Here is an 18,482-nt window from a genome sequence, read left to right on the forward strand (position 1 = left end):
TCCGTCTCTCTCCCCTGCGCTGCAGCCGAGGTCCAGGCCCACTCCAGCCAGCACGGCCAGGCCCAGATGGACCAGCTGAGGGAGCAGCTCCTGGAGGCCTTCCGCCAGCAGATGGAGATGAGGAGGGGCCTGATGGAGCTGGAGAACTCCCACATGCAGATCCAGATCGACACCTCCAAGCACCTGCTCACCATCGCCGAGTCAGTGCTATTCACCTTCCCTTTTCCCTGCATGTGTGTGACACACCAGTGGATTCACTACCCCCAGGCATTGCACGTTGGAACGTGTATTTTTGTGTATGAGACGTTTATTTGATCAAATGTATTTAAATGAGGACAGCAGGTTCACAACGGATCCCTTAAAAACAGTGGGGGGACTTCTTGTGTCATTCATTCTACGATATTAAACCAGCAGTCACTTCATTTAGAGAGATAGAAGTCAAATCTGTATGTTTTGATATCAATGCGCAAGTAACCCCGAAATAGCTTTTGATGGTTGAGAATGGTACCGCTTTGGTTACACAAAGTGTTGGTGAACATTACTGTTATTTTGGACTAAAATGAATCAAGTTGTAAAGCGGGGGGGGGGGGAAATTCCCTGTGAAATAAAAGAATTGTAGCTAAAGTCAGTCTGAGTTCAGGTTCTAAAAACCTTTGACCACGCCCCTCGCACCTGTTGCTATGGAGCCGGAGGGCAGAAGTTATCCTGCTAAAACGGGGGGTTGGCCTTTAAAGAAACAACGACAAGAATTACACGTCAATGAAGCACAGTTCTAAGGTTAGATTTGTCTTCTTTTGTTGCTTTAGCTGGGAGCAAGAGCGAAGTCGGCGGCGGAAGAAGTGGCGCTCCGAGTCGAGGAAGGAGAGCGTGAACAAAGACGACAGCGAGAAGGACTCGGACTCCCCGGAGCTCCCCCCCGACAGCATGGAGACCCAGGAGGTGGTTCTGGCCCGGGAGAACCTGGTCTCACTCATGGCCGAGCAGAAACGCATACGCAAGCAGAAGGCGAGTCTCCCCGTTAGCGTCTCCATCTAAAGCTGCCATGGCCAGAAGACCTGAAAAACGTTCATCTACATTTCTTATGTACATCGGGGTCTGTTGTAAAGAAAGTGGCAAAAAAATGTACTTATTGTACTTCAGCCAACAGTAATAAAAAAAGGGTCGATATCTATCCCTGAATACTTGAGTAAGTGAACGCACAGACTTGTGGCTCTACATGTGAGGAGGTATCGGACCCTGGTGTGAAAATGAATCAATGCGTCTCATTCATACATTTGCGTTTCCTTGCCTATATGTCAGTAGTGGTTAGGAACCTCTCATCTTCCACTGCACACATAATCGCAGTGGTTAGGAATCGTGTCATTTCACTGCATCTATCCTCAGCAGTGGTAAGGAGTCATCGATCACTGTATATGTGATTTGTCGTAGTGAGGCATCGGTATGGTTGACTCTCAGCCAAGAGGTTGTGAGTTCCAGAGCCCCAATGTCGGCAGCCTCTGTGTGGCTCTCATTAACCCCCCCCCTCCCCACACACACACACATAGGGTCTCCTGGAGCGGCGGTTCCTGGAGCAGCGGGAGCGGGCGCGGTGCCTGGAGGAGATGCTGCCCCGCAAGGTGAGCTCGGAGGAGCAGCGGGAGGTGCTCAGCCTGCTCTGCAAGGTGCACGAGCTGGAGATCGGCAACGCCGAGATGCAGGCGCACGCGCTGCTCAAGGACAACGTCATCCGCCAGAAGAACTTCGTGGTGCAGCGCTTCGAGCAGCATCGCCACCTCTGCCACGAGATCATCCAGCAGCAGAGGCAGTTCATCATCGGTCAGTGGTCCCCAAACATGATCCTATTTTGGGGCTTCCCTCGATTGATTTGTTGGCCCTGTAGGGCTGGAGCCCCGTCGTGAGTCCACCAAGTTATTCCTGATGTGATTATTATCAGCCTGGCCTTGGCTGGGCAGTTATTTACTTCCAAGGGAATCGCGGTTCAAGGAACTCTCCCTTGCTCTCTTTCCTCTTGTTGAATGCATTTGGAAGTGAAGAAAGATATATTCTGCACTGAGGAAAAGGTGGTTTAAGACCTTAAACCACCGTTATTCAGTCTATTTGGAAAGAAAATAGTTTAGATTGCTCCGCACATTGCTCCCCTTTGCCTGGGCGCTGCCTTTATTTTGAGTGTTTGCGTATTTATTTGAGTTTGGAGCCCCCTTTCCCTCATGCACTGATTGGTCCTTTCATGTTAACATTTTTGGACAAGGTCTTCAACGCAAAACAGAGGGAACATTAAGAAAGGGATTAAATGGCAACCATTTGCCTGTATGAAATGTACTGCAAATTAAACCAAGTTTTTCCAAAAATGCGTTATTGAACCAGATGGCTGCAGGAAAGATATTTGGCCTGATAGCCTTTATAATATTTGTATCGTTCTATCTATCAAATGTGAGTAATATTTCTGTCCTGTATTTCTGCTTTGAAACACAAATTTCCTGTCTGCGATTTATATAGAACGTCTTATCTTATTTGCGTATGTTTGTGTGTGTGTGTGTGCGTGCCTGCGTGTGCGTGCCTGCTTGTGTTTTTGTTTGTGTGTGTGTGTGCGTGCCTGCTTGTGCTTGTGTGTGTGTGTGTGTGTGTGTGTGTGTGTGTGCGTATCTGTATGTGTGCGTGCCTGTGCGTGTGTGCGTGTGTGTGTGTGTGTGTGTATCTGTGTGTGTGTGTGTGCCTGCGTGTGCATGCTTGTTTGTGTGTTTGTGTGTGTGTATGTGCCTGCTTGGGCTTGTGTGTGTGTGTGTGTGTGCCTGCATGTGCGTGACTGTGTGTGTGTGTGTGTGTGTGTGTGTTTGTGCCTGCGTGTGCGTGCCTGCGTGTGTGTGTGTGCCTGCGTGTGCGTGCCTGCGTGTGTGTGTGTGTGTGTACTCTAGAGCACAGCCTGCTGGTCCCCTCTCAGCTCGAGGACCTGTATGAAGTGTACATAAGGGAGCTGGACGAGGGGAACCTGGACCGCGCCGTGGCTCTGGACAAAGTCACCATCGGACAGCCCACCAGGGTACCTGCCCTCTAGACCCAGCCTTCAGAGGACCGTCCGCTCTGGGTGATCAAACCATCGGAGCGGCCTGCGTTTACATTTCTGACAGGAACGCACTCAGGCCGAAGGCTCTCGACAGAACTCGTCCAGCAAACAGCAAAGTTTGCTAAACAATAATGGATAATGGTATATATGAGAATAAGGGTAACAGCTGGGTTAGTGAAGGCGGGAGAGACAGTTACGACGGTTCGATCACCCAGACCCATGTTGTCCTTTAAATGTTCACACACTTTCCGTCCAACATGGAGGACTTAAACGTCAACGTGCTTCATGCCTTCATTCTGAATGTTTCTTATGGGCGCTCCTACAGGAGGGCTCCCTGCCAAAGATCACCGTGCCAAGCCGCGGCCGCGCGCCCTTCACGGACCTTGACTCGGACCAGGACAGCGGGCGCACCGTGGGCTCCAGCAGCAGGAGGGGCCAGGCCAAGCTCCGCAGACACACCCTGCCCCCGATTCTCCCCGACCCCGAGAGGTAGGGCCGCCCACCCCGTAACAGAAGCTAACGTAACGCAATACCGCTGGGTCGGACAGAAACAAGATAAAGGCCCTTTGAATAAAGGGCTGGTCCCATTATGGCCCTTATGTTGTTGTTGTATTATATTGCCGTCTATTAGACTCTCAACCAGGGGTGCTCTGCTCTCTGTCCTTCTCTTACTACCAGTGACAATAATCAAGTGTTAAAGAATAGTCCCCATGCCAGGCAGATGAAGAGCTCTGCTGTGATGACGCCTCCGCCCATCCACATCACCGGGCATGGGAACAGAGAGGTAGAGAGACAGAGGATGCTGAAACAGCGACGTTGTTAACAATCTGTGTTTTATTGAGCCCACACCATTTTGCACTCAATTTAGCCTCGAAGGCATTAAATACAAGAAAGACTTTGCATAAGAGCAAATGTGTTAATTGTAAATGATATTGCATGGTGTCAAATATTTAAAACGACATTGAATTAATTCAAATGACTTGACGTCCGGTGTCTGTCTGCGTGTCCATATCTGTGTGTCCGTCTACGTGTCTGTCTGTGTGTCCGTGTGCGTATGCGTGTGCGTGTCCATGTCTGTCTGTGTGTCCGTGTGCGTGTCCGTCTGTGTGTCTGTCTGCGTGTCCGTGTGCGTGTCCGCGTGCGTGTCCGTGTGTGTGTCCATGTGCGTGTCCGTGTGTGTGTCCGTGTGCGTGTCCGTCTGTGTGTCTGTCTGTGTGCCCGTGTGTGCGTCCGTGTTTGTGTCCGTGTGTGTGTCCGTGTGCGTGTCCGTGTCTGTCTGTGTGCCCGTGTGCGTGTCCGTGTGTGTGTCCTTGTGCGTGTCCGTGTGTGTGTCCAGCTGCAGCCGCTGGCCCCAGACGGCTGCCTGAGCTACGCTCGGCTCAGCTACAGCGTCAGCAGCCACCTGGACTCGTCCCCCGAGAGCAGCGAGATGGGCACCGACGCCCCGCTGTCCTACAAGGGTAGGACCCCCGACCGGCCTCATCGCACAGTTCACAACACACACTAGATCGACAACAGTTTTTTTAGGGGAACATCTTACATTTTTCTAGCTTTAGGCTTTCATCGTTTCATCTACTTTAAAAAGAACAAATGGTATGGATGAATGAAATGCAGAATGGAAAATTGGATAAAAAGAAGGTATACAAATGTGTGTGTGTGTGTGCGCCTGCATCTGCGTGCACTCAGGAGGTAGAACGGGTTGACTCGTAACCGAAAGGTTGCGCATTCAATATGTGTGTCCTCCGAGTGTCATGGTGTCCCTGAGCAAGACACCCAACCCTTACTGCTCCCGGCGAGCTGGCTGTCGCCCTGCATGGTTGACACCGCCGTCTGTGTATGAACCATTGCAAATCGCCTTGGATGAAAGCGTCTGCAAAATGCAAACGTCTATTTAGTATATGTCGTTTCCCTTCCCCAGAGCGGCAGCAGATCCTCCGGGGCGTCCAGAACATCGCGGTGAAGGCGGCCCACCGCCGCACCAAGGCCCTGGAGGGGGACGCCCTGCACCTGCCCCCCACCCCCTCGCCCCTGGACCCCCAGAAGCAGAAGAGCACCCTGTCCCTGCTGAGCGAGGCCGCGGCGCCGCCCCCCGGGGGCCCGCCGGCACGCCGGGGCCGCCAGCCCAGCCCCGAGCTGCGGCACGCTACCTCGGATGACACCCTGTCCAGCAGCACGGGCGAGGGCCCGCCCGCCCCCCAGGCTACCTGGACCCGCCAGCGCTTCCGCACGCCCGCCGGCAAGAACCCCACGCCGCGCGAGCCCGACTTTGAGGCCCGGCGCAGGAAGCGCCGCTCCCGCTCCTTCGAGGTCACGGGTCAAGCAGTGAGTCACTCTACAGTATGGTCGGACTGTGGAAAGGGCAGGTGCATGTAGGCTTAACGTATTGACCGTGTTGGTCCGGCGAGTATTGGTCAGTAAGCCCCTGTTGTAGCCAGGAGAAAGCACTCCCACCGGGTTCAGTCTGAGGCAACAAGAAATGCTAACGGCTTTGGGAACATCGGACACATGGGATTTTATTGGAGCGGCGTTGTGTCAGAATGCACGTCACGCTCACTACAGCTGGGGTGCGCAAGAAGTCGTGAACTACTAGTATGTAAAAACGTTTTAAGCCAGAAGTAGCAGACCTCTGGTATGCAAAGAATTTCCCCTGTCAGAACAGCTTTCTAGGTCTCACACCAAAGAACACAGAAATGTTACTCAACACGTTATGAGACCCTAACACAGGGCCGTCGGATTGCAGGTAGAAGGGGGGGGGGGGGTCTCTTTGAGGCTACTCTTTGAGGCTACTCTTTGAAGCCTACATTTTCTGGCTCATATAGAACGCTCCAGAAACAGCCATGCTTGTGGTCAAGGTGTGACCATTGTTTTAAATGTTTAGTAGTATTTCAAAACGTGTTGCCTTGACGCCCACTTCATTGCTCTTGTTGCCCCGCCCCCTCCTTCCCTCTCCCAGCTGCCCCAGCCCAAGACCCACGCGGCCCAGAGGTTCCGCCCCCTGGACAGCACGTCGGACCCCCACCTCCACATCAACGGACAGCCCCAGCCCCCCATGCTCCGCCCCCAGCCCCGGGGAGTTCCCCCGCTCACCAAAGTCAGGGGGTCCCAAAGCACCCAGCAAACCGGTAACTCCTCACACAAGAGGCCTAGGGGCCCACTTTAAAAAGAAATACGTCTTAATGTGAGGGAAAGAATCGCTGTACCCTCTGACGCTGTCAGCTTTTATTGCTGAATTTCAAAACAGGAAGGATCCGTGAGTCACTGTGCATGACTCATGGCTCTAAAGGTTCTGCTTTAAAAGTCCAATTCTAAACAATGCACTCGCAAGCAAGCGAAAAACCCTTTGGATTTCTAGGTCCCTAGTCCCACTAGTTTATATTTCTAGGTCCCTAGTCCCACTATTTTATATTTCTAGGTCCCTAGTGCCACTATTTTATATTTCTAGGTCCCTAGTCCCACTATTTTATATTTCTAGGTCCCTAGTGCCACTATTTTATATTTCTAGGTCCCTAGTCCCACTAGTTTATATTTCTAGGTCCCTAGTCCCACTAGTTTATATTTCTAGGTCCCACTAGTTTTTTGCGAGCAGAAAGGTTTTCACCCCCATACAACAAATCTCTTTTGAGGGTTGTTTTCATATTGTATGTTGACGGACATCCCCGTACCCCCCTCTGTCCTCAGGCACCATCGCAGAGTCCTCCACAGCCCCCCTGACCAACCTGAAGAGGGTATCCCAGCTGAGGCAGCCGCTCCTCTACATCACATCCGGTGCCCAGCGAACACGCAGGCACTGAGCGGCGTGTCACCCATCCACCCGTCCACCCCATCACCCGTCACACATGTCAAAAAATAGAACCACTCTTAACCACAACCCTCTCGGTATAAGCAGAACTGTGCTTACCGCATGGGGGGGGAGACTGCAAGATGTCTCTTACTATTAGGATGCGGAGTAATCCAACCTCCAGGGAACCTTTCCAAGGACACTCGCAGTTCTGGGCTCAGACATTAGGCCAGATAGTACGGCAGTACTAGCTAAAAGCTAGCCATTTGGTCCCGTGCAGGTCTCTAATTGGCTTATTTTGGGATACTGAGTGATTCCCGGTAGGGCTCATTGCAGTCCGCTCGCGCCATCAAGAGTAAAGAGGCGTTTTAATCAGTGGTATGTGAAAGCTAATTGTTTTCACAGCAGCAAAATGTTGTGAAACGTTTGGGATACAGAATTGCTAATTGGCACAAAAGCCACATACTTGGTATATGAATGTTGTTGACTATTAGTGACTCAGCTGTAAGTGACTCAGCTAAATACTAAAGATATGGGATACCTTACATTACTTTTTTATTTTCATGTGAACGGGCGAACTGATCTTTAAGGACAAAAGGGCCGATAAATATCACTCTAGAGATACATATCTCGATAACCAACAGCCCTCCGTAGAACAGCTCCTTGAGGCATGCTTGGTCTTGAAATGAACATGACTCATTCGGCGGTCATATCGCTGTACTCAAACAGCTTAATTCATTCCCGTAGCCCTTTGCCTTTGTTCCCCACAAACATGGCTGCTATGTGTCATGCTTTTTGGTAATAACCATTGCTTACTGTAAGCAATGAACATATATAAAAAAAATTCTTTGTTAAATGTGTTGTTTTTTTAATATTAAATGGTTTATTTAACGGCTGCCTTTTCTTTTGTCACCACATTGTTGTTTTTATTTGTTTTCTTAAGTACTACTTTCTATGCTTTATTTTGTACATTCTTTTTTGTATTCAAATAAATTCAAATGATACCCACAATAAATGTGTTGGTCCTTTTTTAAAACACAAATGGCTTATAAATACATTGATTACACAATAGTTACTGTGGCCAATATTACTTCACTGGCAATGATGGCCCCTCTAGCGTGTGTGCAACTTCTTGTTACAAAACCATAGCAGTTAAAAGTAATAGACTTTAAACAATTCAATCCGCATATCTTTCCACGCTGTGTGTGCAGGGCGGAGGGGAGGGAAACCGGAAGTGCCCGCCTCCCCGTTCCATTGTTACGATTTTGGTCCAATGAAACGAAGGTTTGTAAGAAATGGATTTTAATCCTGGCCAATGAACGGGAGGATTTCACATTTCTCACGGCAGTGCACTAACAGCTGATTTGCAACCCGTCGTAGCAACAGAAAGAAGGGACGAAAAATGTCGGTGGCTTCGATTCGGACCGTTCTAGGATCAGTACATTTTTAAGGAGACCCAGACGAGCGGTGAGTGAAAGAGCCGTCACCGCTTTCAGGAGAGCTAGAGCTGCGATTGCAATAATCCGTCCGGAACCGACACTATACTCTCTAGAAATGATATTAACACGTTTCTACTTGGTAACAGACGAGGCCTACAGCCAACAACCACAAAACGCTCTGCCTGCCGCCATGTGATACAATGAATGTGTCCAGTACTTCTATGTGCGATGTAGATCAGGGTTGGCACTTTAAGAACTTTAAAACCTGGAGATCTATTTTGAGTTTCATAGACAGCGTTTGCAGCATAGATTATGCATCCACGGAAGGGTTCTTCAGTTCAGAAGAATATCTATTAAACACTAGTAAAGGAGACGAGGATCTGATCCCAGTCTGCTCTGGTTCAATAAACTTGTACAGTTGCACTCCTTGAAGACCTGCACCATGCGCACACTATAACGCAGTGCATTACAGTGCTGTATCACACACGGGGCTAACGACACCCCACTTTTGAGTCATTTACTGCAATTCATCTTTTAATCTTTTCCATTGCGTTCCCTAGCAGCAATCTTTAAACCATGCAAAGCGAGTGTATATGCTTTCAATGATTAAATAAACTATTTAAGTGGCAGGTGTTTACCTCGACCATTGCTCAAACACTTAACCGTCCTTGCTGACTGTTTCAGGTCACTCCTCAACATTTCCATCTACATCCATCAAGAGAAACCTGTAGTGTAACCTTATACAAACCTATGTGGTGACCTCATCCCACCGATTAAGGCCACCGTACCTTAGCCTAGAGCCCAAAGGCAACGCCACGTGATGGATCCATCCGCCAGCGTGGTTGGTCTGGACGCCCAGGGGAACATGCTGTTCCGGGTAATGAAGCCCGTCATGGGCCTCTTCCAGGTGTCCTCGGAGCAGGCCAACAGCGGTGTGGACCTCCAGGGTCTGTCGGACACGTCCCTGGTGCTGACCCAGGCCCAGGGCCACGCTCTGATGGCCCACAGTGAGGGCATGATGGCCGCCCCACAGCAACAGATCCTCCGGAACCAGATGGAGCCCCAGCTCCTCCAGGTCCAGGCCCCTGCTGCTCCCACACTGGACCAGACCCCCCAGACGGAAGAGCCTCCACAGAGCCAGTGCTCCAGTGGCAACGCCAGCGACCCCAGCGAGGTGACCCGCATGCCCTTTGCGGAGGTGTCCTCCCTGCTGGACCCCAACATGAAGGGCTCCAAAGCTCGTGAGTACATGAGGACTCTCCATCTGGTCTGTTGGCACACAGACTTTTAAATTATCTTAAATATCTCCTATTATACTACTTTTCTGGTCTTAATTTCGTATTAATGACTCTTATAGAGCAACCTGACACGAATCACAGCACAAAAAAACAATGTCGATTTTTGTGAAACTCTTCCTCTCATCTGGGCGCTTTCAGCGTTCTCTGTCAACACATGGCTTCGTCCTTCTCCACCCCCTCGCCCCCCTCCTGCCAACCCCACTCCGTTGTGATTGGTTACCTTCCGGAAGAGCATGTTGCAGCATTACCATACATGGAAAATCCGGATTGTCCTACGTAGATAAATCCCGGATATTTGAATTAGTGAATCGCGACCGGCGTCCCTAGTGTTTAGCGCTCTGCACAGCCACCCCAGACGTCAGCAGGGACCACGTCTAAATGCATGTACATCATTATTTGACACTTTACTATGGTTAAACATGACTATAAATCATTATAACAACGTTTATAGGTCATAAAGGTCAAAAAAGCATAATAGGTGCTCTTTAATCTCATTCTTAAATGTTGTTTAGGAGCAGGTAGGGTCAAGCATCTCGTACAAGAATGCCTAAGTGATATCTGTATGCATGGGGATCGAACTCAGTCCCTTTTTAGGCTGCGGTGTAGGACACCCTAACTAGCTTCAATGCCATGCCCTCCTGCCGTTATGTCTCGACGCCACAGAGTGATGTTCTCCTTTTAACTAATCCACTTGTGTTTGTCTTTATTCTGATGCGCATCCAGGAAAGTATCTGATCTCCTACGAGGAGATAAAGCGGCGGCTGCAGAGCCCGGAGAAGATGTCGCTGCGGTCCCTGGCGGCATACACGCGTGTCAGCAGGGGTCCGGCCAGCAAGAAGACCCTGCTGGAGTCCCTCAACATCCTGGGCCTCAAGCCCAGCACCACCACCTCTGTCTCCTCCTCCTTCTCCAAGCTCACCGAGGGTGGGTGGTGGAGAGACTTGTAGGAGGGGATATTGTATCTGTGTGTAGGAGAGAGTGTATTTATATAGCACCGTTCAGAAGCCAAAGTGTTTTTGGGTGAATCCCGTTTGAAAGACAATCGAAAGGACAATTTCAAAAGACAAAAGTGAAATGTGACTATAAGAAGGTCAAAAATAATAAATTGGAGAGTGAATATCCCATTTCTATAAAAAACACTTGACAATAAAAGACTTTCAGACTTAGAGAGAATGTCCCCTGACTGTTTTTGTGAAATGCTCCGTTTCCCCAGGAGACACCAACGCCCTGTGTGGCGACATGAAGGACTTTGCCCATGACTATGTGGACTACAGCAACATGGCCAGACAGCTCATCCCTGAGACCAACACAGTCCAACACTGGTCCAAGATCATTGAGACAAAGTATGGGGTTCACGCTCCTAATGTCTTCAAGTAATCTCTTTATAATGGTGGTCCAAGGCCGCACGGCTGCTCACTTTAACGCTTTTCGCTCGACTCTTTCCGTCCCTTTCTCTCAGGAACCATCTGGACGACATGAGGAAGTGCTTCAGAGACCCGGTCAACAGTGAGGGCTTTGACAGCGTGACCCACGGCCTCGGCCTGGGAATGCTGGACGTGGCGCTGGACATGGTCACCATGGCGATCGACCAGCAGATCCACATCCTGTCGGGAGCCGCCGCGTCCGACCCGCCAGACCCGCCCACGCGACGCATCCGCCGCCGCAACCGCAAGCCGCGCCCCGTCAACGGCGAGAAGCCCCCCCGGGCGCCGGCCGGGGTCAAGGGGGCGTCCAAGGTGAAGGGACGGGGGAGGGGCCGGAAGAAGGCCCGGTTGGCGGACCCCCCGGCGATGCAGGCCGGGGAGGCGAGCGCACAGCAGGACGCGCAGAACGGCGTCCTCACGCTGGTCTCCGTGGGTTACGAGACCATCTCCGGGGGGCTCGACTCCACGGGTTCGATTTGATCCCCCGCCGGACAGACGGATGGCCTGCTGGTGAGGTGGTCCGAGACTGCCGGTGCTGGGGTCTCATCGGGTCGGTCACGGGACTGTTGACAAGGTGGCGGCGATGTCCCGGGAAGAGCTGCTGTTCCAAAAGGAACCTCAGGGAATGGATCATGGACGCTGGTTTTACAGGAGTGTGTGTGTGTGTGTGTGTGTGTGTGTGTGTGTGTCAAGAGGTGGCTGATGAACGTTATAGTGTACATGCTGCCACGCCGTAGGAGTCTTCTCTGGAGTTACTGGTTAATACCGGTACAGTTCCTTTTTATAGTTTTGAGGACATTTGCCTACAGTGACTAGGTGAGAGGTGGCTTCCAGTGCTTTTAGATATGCAGTCACCTTACAATTTGAAGGAACTTTATTATGGACAATAACGACCAGATACAGGAGTACAATATTGAATTGCAAAATTCTCCGACATGATTTAAAACAAGTGTGTAGTCTTGGTGTATTCTACATACGTTGTCTATGAACTAATATCATGCGATGGGAAGATGCAACCGTTTTTTTTTTTACTGAATCAAGGACCAAAGTGGAAAGAATATTGTTTATATTTCACAAGCAATATCTACCGTATTTCCCGCACTATAACGCGCACCGGATTATAAGGCGCACCTTCAATGAATGACCTATTTTAGAACTTTTTTCATAAATAGGGCGCACCGGATTATAAGGCGCATAGCATAGAAGATACTGCAGTCAAACGTTTGACTGGGGATGCGTTATGCATCCACTAGATGGAGCTGTGCTAATTGTATAGCTCGTCACGCGCAACGCAACTGTGAGGACGGAGTTGCTGCATTTAGCAGATATAAAACTGGAACCTTTATGACAAAAAAGTAAAACACAATTACGCAGTTCCAAACCTTAGATTTTTTAAATGTCTTGCAAACGTGAATGATACAAAGTAGAGCATCGCACCCTCGAATCTTGTAGTGTGGCCAGTCTTCCGCCCGATTTCCTGGCTCTGTGATAGTGTGGCCTTCCTAATAGTGGAGGAATATCTGTCGTGTGGTCTGAACCAGCCATAAAGGGAATGTCAACAAAACAGTCAGACAAAGTCAAACTTTATTAAGCGTTCTGACAACTTTGTTCATTTGTAAACACGAATTGATCCATATATAAGGCGCTCCGGATTATAAAGCGCACTGTCGTTTTTTGAGAAAATTACCGGCTCTTAAGTGCGCCTTATAGTGCGGAAAATACGGTAATCTGAAATAATGTGCATAATTATCTTATTTCCTCAGTTTTCCAGAGGTATACATTTCCAAACGTTCTCTTTTTTTTTCTACTTGCACTAAAATCCTGAAAGGGTTTTTAGTTCTGATCTAGGTTGCTTTAGAGATCCTAAAACAAAATGTCCATCATTAACCAAAATAAAACAAGATTGCTCTGGCAACCACTGTCAGATAGACTCCATACCAATCACAGTGTTTTGATTCCACTGAGAGAACAGTAAGCTCCGACCCGCCTCAACGTGTCGGGACGTCTCACGGCCGGCTCACTCTGGCTTCACCACGGATGCTTCTAGAAGCTGAAATGCATTGTGGGAGGTTTCAGGACGGGATGAGTGGAGTACCTAGGCCTAATCATGATGACCGACCTGTAAACACACACACGCACACAAGGGTGGCTGAGGGGAAGGATTTACCAAGGATTTGCTCTGCATTATCCTGGTGAAAGGACAGGGAGCAGGGCGTATTGGCAGCCTATTTACTACTGGGATTGTGAGTTTGTGCTTGGAAAGATAGGTTGTTGGCGGTGGGTCATATTTTAATGTCCATCCGTTGCTCTGAGAGTGTGAGACATTCGATATTGTAAAGTGAGATGGAGTGTGTGAATAAGATGGACTTTTAAACTAACTTTACAACAGCCAGCCTATGGAACATCGATGGGAACCGCTTTGACTGCGTTGGATTTAGTTGACGGTCCATATTTTGGTTGCCGGGCAGGATGGGACCTTCTAGTGTGCCCATCGCCTACACATACACGCACTCCCACACGGACGGGCGAAACACCAGCAAGCTGCAGCCCTACATTCCCAACGGTGAGTAGAGCCAGTGTCTACTGCTGTGGCAGTGCAAGGTCTTATTCAATACAACTCTTCTGTTGAAATAGGTGAGAGAGATGCCATACATGCTACTTGATCTGAATTGGATAGCCAGTAAATAGCACAATACTGTGGCTGTAGGAATTGCAAGTGTTTTTCACACACCACCTCGTGAAAGGTACTGTCTGTGTTCAATCAAAGGATACCTTAACCCCTACCTGCTCCTTTACCACTTCTATGCCTGCATTCTGTCTGCTCTCGCTAAAATTGTTTTTGTTTTTTTTAGTTGTTATAAACCCTTCTTGGGTATTACTCACTTGAATTGACCTTTTGTAAAGATCTCCACTGTGATTGTAAGTACTGCATTTATATAGCCATTTGCTAACCAGTGGCCACACAGCCCTTTACAATATTGCTTTCATCCATTTATACAGGCATTTAGCAGTATGGGATAGGTGTCTAGCTCAGGGACACCTCGACACTCGTAGCCGACGCAGGGGATCGAACTCACAACCTTCCTGAACCCAGTCAACACACTTTACATCCTGAGCCACTGCCAACCACCCACCATGTGTTTCATATGCGTTTTATTCTCCCCCTCACCACCACCACCACCCTTGCAGACAGCCTGAACAACGCCCTGGGATCAATCAGGGTGCTGGGACTGGACCTGCGGGAACACGAGCTGAAGCCTCACCTGAGTACCGTGATGAGCGCCATACAGGAGCACAGTGCGTCACCGCTTTCATCAGCTCTATGCAGGGCTCTGTAAACACCCACCACTTTCTAATATGTCCCCCTTGGCTGCTGACATTGTGACTCTGGCTAATGTTCTATTTCTGGTGAATGACTTTTTTCAATTGCGAATTAATTAGGTGCTTATTTCATAATATGCCGTGCCATTTCACACCCCATTCGTATTCTCACTTGTATTCAGTGAGGGGTTGAGTAAGTGCAAGTAAGGTAAGTCAGTTTTGAATGAATGCAGGCTTTTGTGTCTCCACATTCATTTTTTAATACCGTTAAGGCAGATATAGTAACCTTTTGTACATGCGTGACAAAATAGTGTCAGAAATAAAGGAGAATAAGGAAATAACAGACTTTTCAGCTAGTCTGTAGGAAAAGGACCGCGATCAGAGTCCTTGGCAGATGGTCAGCATTGAAAACTAATCTGTATTTGTTTCTCTTCGTAGTAGGGTCATTGTAAGGGTTACCCTTAGTGTTGTCTTACAATTAGGGCTAATCCACCACTGACCCAGTCTGGCCTCCGAGCATCAACATCACGGCATCGCTTTGATGGCTATATGACACTGCCTGGCAGGCATTGGTATATTCAGTGATAAAACACATTTGCAAAGCACAAAGACATAATATAACACAATGCAACAGTATAATTGGACAACAAATGATTCACTTTAAATTGTAAATAGATACATGTATTCCCCTAAAAGTCAAAAAAACTTGATGATTCGCAGATTTAAACTCCAGCCCGGTTACTGATGACTCAAAGATCTCACATCTATCCATGCTGTATAAAGTGTGACGTGTGTGTAATTTGTCTTTTGTCCAGAAAAGGGCGCTGCAGAGCAGGTGGTGGTCAGCGGCATCCTGCCTGTGCTGGCCCTCTCTCTGCGGATCAGAGGACCCCTCACTCTGCCCACTGCCACGCTGGTCGCCGAGCTGGCTAAGGAGTGTGAGTCATGGAAACCGCAAACATGCAGCAATAACCGTAGCCTTAATCAAGATTCAAGAATTTATTTGTCACATGCGTAATTTGTTGAACAAAAAGCAGTGAAATGGGGATTGCGACTGCAACTCCCAGCTGTGCAAAGTTTAATAATAATAGTAAAGTAAGAAGATAGAAAAAAAAAAAGAAAGGTGGTGGGGATTAAATAAAATAATATAAAAAGTTTATGAAGAGGGGGGAATTATGCATTCATTGTTCGTATGGCTAGGGGGAAAAAACGTCTTAGTCTTTCTGTTCTGGCATTTTGAGATTGAAGCCGCTTTCCAGAGGGCAACCAATGAAAAATGTTATGAGCAGGGTGATGATAGTCCTTTAAAATTGAAATCACAGCGTCATTAAAGTAAAAATTGGCATTTAGTAAAGGACACACACACACACACACACACACACACACACACACACACACACACACACACACACACACACACACACACACACACACACACACACACTCATTCATTCAAGCCAATTGATATATATTTAGGAACATGCTAGCTGTCTAAGAATTGCTAGTCTGCTTTTTTTTCCTACGTTTATATTGATCCAATAAGTTTGCCTCACGTTGTTTTGCGGCTCCAGGCCGATCCTCCCCCGTCTCCCCTTGAGTGTTTTGGCTCACCGGGCGTCTCTCTGTGTCCCGCTACAGCGGTGGTGCGTAAAGGGTTCGGCGAGGCCGGCCTGGTGACCGCCCTGCTGTCCGTCCTCACCAGCGTGGACCAGGAGCTGCTCCTCCTCGCCACACAGGCCATCTCCCGCACCGCCTACGACAGCAGTCAGTCACAAACCTATTTTATATCCATCATACCATCCTCTGTCGAGCTGCTATAGCTTATCCATGGGTCGTAGCTTACATGACTTTAACATGGAGTCATTTATCAACTGAACACTTAGTTTACATTAACACGGAGGCATTTAACCACTGGTTAACACTGACATGACATTAACATGGAGGCATTTAACCACTGGTTAACACTGACATGACATTAACATGGAGGCATTTAACCACTGGTTAACACTGACATGACATTAACATGGTGGCATTTAGCCACTGGTTAACACTGACATGATATTAACATGGAGGCATTTAACCACTGGTTAACACTGACATGACATTAACATGGAGGCATTTAACCACTGGTTAACACTGACATGACATTAACATGGAGGCATTTAACCACTGGTTAACACTGACATGACATTAACATGGTGGCATTTAGCCACTGGTTAACACTGACATGACATTAACATGGAGGCATTTAACCACTGGTTAACACCTAGATTGCATTAACATGGAGACATGTCATCACGAGTTGACACTTCAATTACATTAAGATGGAGTCTTTTAAACACTGGTTAACACTTCATTACATTAACATGGAGTCATTTAAACAGTGGTTTTGTCATTCAGAAGTCGGTTTTATCAAGAGGACCTACAAGTTTGGATGACAGCAATCAAAGAGTACACATAAAATCATAAGCACTATTTTTGCAACAACCGGACGGTGTATGTCTAAACAGAAGAACTTATGAGATATATTTTATAGTGTGCATATTAGTTACATCCCCAAAATCGAATCTCAATAAAGTGCTTTCTGATATCCAACATGAAAATAACAAATGAAAAATAACTTTCTAAAAGTGCAACTTCCAACTCTAAATCCATATTCAACCACAAGAGACAAAAAATATATAAGGGTTAAAAAGAACCAAACGCTTATGAGATACGACCTCCCCCCTCCCTCCTCCCTCCCTCCCTCGGTCCTCCCTCCTCCCCCCTCCCTCCCTCCTCCCTCCCTCGGTCCTCCCTCCCTCCTCCCTCCCTCCCTCGCTCCTCCCTCCCTACCTCCTCCCTCCCCCCTCCCTCCTCCCTCGTTCCTCCCTCCCTCCCTCGCTCCCTACCTCCCCCCTCCCTCCTCCCTCCCTCCCTCCCTCGGTCCTCCCTCCCTCCCTTGGTCCTCCCTCCTCCCTCCCTCCCTCCCTCGCTCCTCCCTCCCTCCTCCTTCCCTCCCTCCCTCCTCCCTCATTCCCTACCTCCTCCCTCCCTCCTCCCTCCCTCCTCCCTCGGTCCTCCCTCCCTCCCTCCCTCCCTCCCTCCCTCCCTCCTCACTCCCTCCTCCCTCCCTCGGTCCTCCCTCCCTCCTCCCTCCCTCCCTCCTGCCTCCCTCCCTCCCTCGCTCCCTCCCTCCCCCCTCCCTCCAGCGACCCAGCAGGAGCTGCTGCTCCGTCAGGGGGCGGTGCCCCGCCTGGTCTCCATCCTGCTGCGGGGGCCCGGCAGGCCCCTGGAGGCCGCCTGCCTGCGGGCCCTCTGCAACCTCAGCAACATGGGGGAGGCGGAGGAGGCGGGCCTGCTCTGGGAGCGGGGCCCCAACCTGAAGCCTGAGGAGAGCGTCTACCGCGGGGTCTCGCCGCACGCCCACGGGGGGTTCGGCTCCTCGGTGACCCTGGTGCGGGTGGTGCGGCGGGGCCCCGGCCAGTACGCCTGCAGCGTGGAGGTGTCCCAGCGCTGCTCCGCCTCCTTCTGGAACCTTCACGGCCACCGGCGCTCTGAGCGGCGTATCCCGCTCTCCGGTCTGGCCAGCTGGTTCAAGAGCCTGCGTTGCGCCGCGCCCAAGACCCCCAGGGCCCAGGGCCTGAGGACCCGTGTGTTCCAGACCTTCCTCTGACTGACCGCAGGACCCTCCTCGATGGGGTCTTTGACCCCAGGACCCGGGGCTACAAACAGGAGGGTTAGTTGTGAGAGAGGGCTGTGCTGAGACACTAGCCCTTTGGAAGAGCCGATCACACCTGTCCTGTGTTCAGACGCGGCCCGTTGAGTCAATTATAGTGAAAAGGGAAGCGGCTCTAACTGAGAATGTGAGGGCGTGCAACGCTTTCGATGCAGCACGCTGCATTCACATTGCGTTTGCATAAATGACAAGAGGGAGGTTCACAGAGCAGCATCCATTTGGGCTGAGGAGCTCAGACAGACGCCTACCGCCAGAGCATGACTTAAGTTGTGCTGTCGTGGGGAGTTTCCCGCCCTTTCAGAGGGAAAACGGTGAGCATGTAGTCCGTTCTAGTTCTGAGCAGAGTCGGAGGAGCTTACGCGTGCGGGGACCAAGTTACTAAAAGCGGAAATCGTTCTGTGGCTGATTGTATCATGAATATTTATGACGTTGTAAAGTCAACC

The 18,482-nt window shown here is 49.6% G+C and overlaps 3 protein-coding genes across 3 annotated transcripts in view; all 3 read left to right on the forward strand.

Moving 5' to 3' along the window:
* kif19 (kinesin family member 19) overlaps positions 1 to 6,852 on the forward strand; it is a gene marked incomplete at both ends in the record, with an annotated part of 39,514 nt that extends 32,662 nt beyond the window's left edge. The window contains 10 exons of the mRNA XM_079757086.1: positions 26 to 200; positions 807 to 1,005; positions 1,545 to 1,815; positions 2,913 to 3,037; positions 3,387 to 3,550; positions 3,740 to 3,845; positions 4,398 to 4,521; positions 4,980 to 5,383; positions 6,015 to 6,183; positions 6,740 to 6,852. Coding sequence (XP_079613212.1) covers positions 26 to 200; positions 807 to 1,005; positions 1,545 to 1,815; positions 2,913 to 3,037; positions 3,387 to 3,550; positions 3,740 to 3,845; positions 4,398 to 4,521; positions 4,980 to 5,383; positions 6,015 to 6,183; positions 6,740 to 6,852 — 1,850 coding nt within the window. The remainder of the gene's footprint in view (positions 1 to 25; positions 201 to 806; positions 1,006 to 1,544; positions 1,816 to 2,912; positions 3,038 to 3,386; positions 3,551 to 3,739; positions 3,846 to 4,397; positions 4,522 to 4,979; positions 5,384 to 6,014; positions 6,184 to 6,739) is intronic.
* Positions 6,853 to 8,231: 1,379 nt separating this feature from the next.
* On the forward strand, positions 8,232 to 12,887 carry LOC307090778 (uncharacterized protein). Its single transcript, XM_079757545.1, has 5 exons — positions 8,232 to 8,306; positions 8,963 to 9,519; positions 10,300 to 10,500; positions 10,790 to 10,919; positions 11,036 to 12,887. Exons 2-5 carry the CDS (start codon positions 9,099 to 9,101, stop codon positions 11,478 to 11,480), a joined length of 1,197 nt encoding a protein of 398 aa, XP_079613671.1. The 5' UTR covers positions 8,232 to 8,306; positions 8,963 to 9,098; the 3' UTR covers positions 11,481 to 12,887.
* A 400-nt stretch (positions 12,888 to 13,287) lies between these two features.
* On the forward strand, positions 13,288 to 18,039 carry LOC307090507 (rap1 GTPase-GDP dissociation stimulator 1). The gene is made up of 5 exons (XM_079757186.1): positions 13,288 to 13,563; positions 14,190 to 14,297; positions 15,137 to 15,259; positions 15,960 to 16,085; positions 17,513 to 18,039. Exons 1-5 carry the CDS (start codon positions 13,470 to 13,472, stop codon positions 17,974 to 17,976), a joined length of 915 nt encoding a protein of 304 aa, XP_079613312.1. The 5' UTR covers positions 13,288 to 13,469; the 3' UTR covers positions 17,977 to 18,039.
* The last annotated feature ends 443 nt before the right edge of the window (positions 18,040 to 18,482 follow it).

This window comes from Pollachius pollachius (genome assembly GCF_949987615.1).
Source record: "Pollachius pollachius genome assembly, chromosome: 19".
NCBI lineage: Eukaryota > Metazoa > Chordata > Actinopteri > Gadiformes > Gadidae > Pollachius > Pollachius pollachius.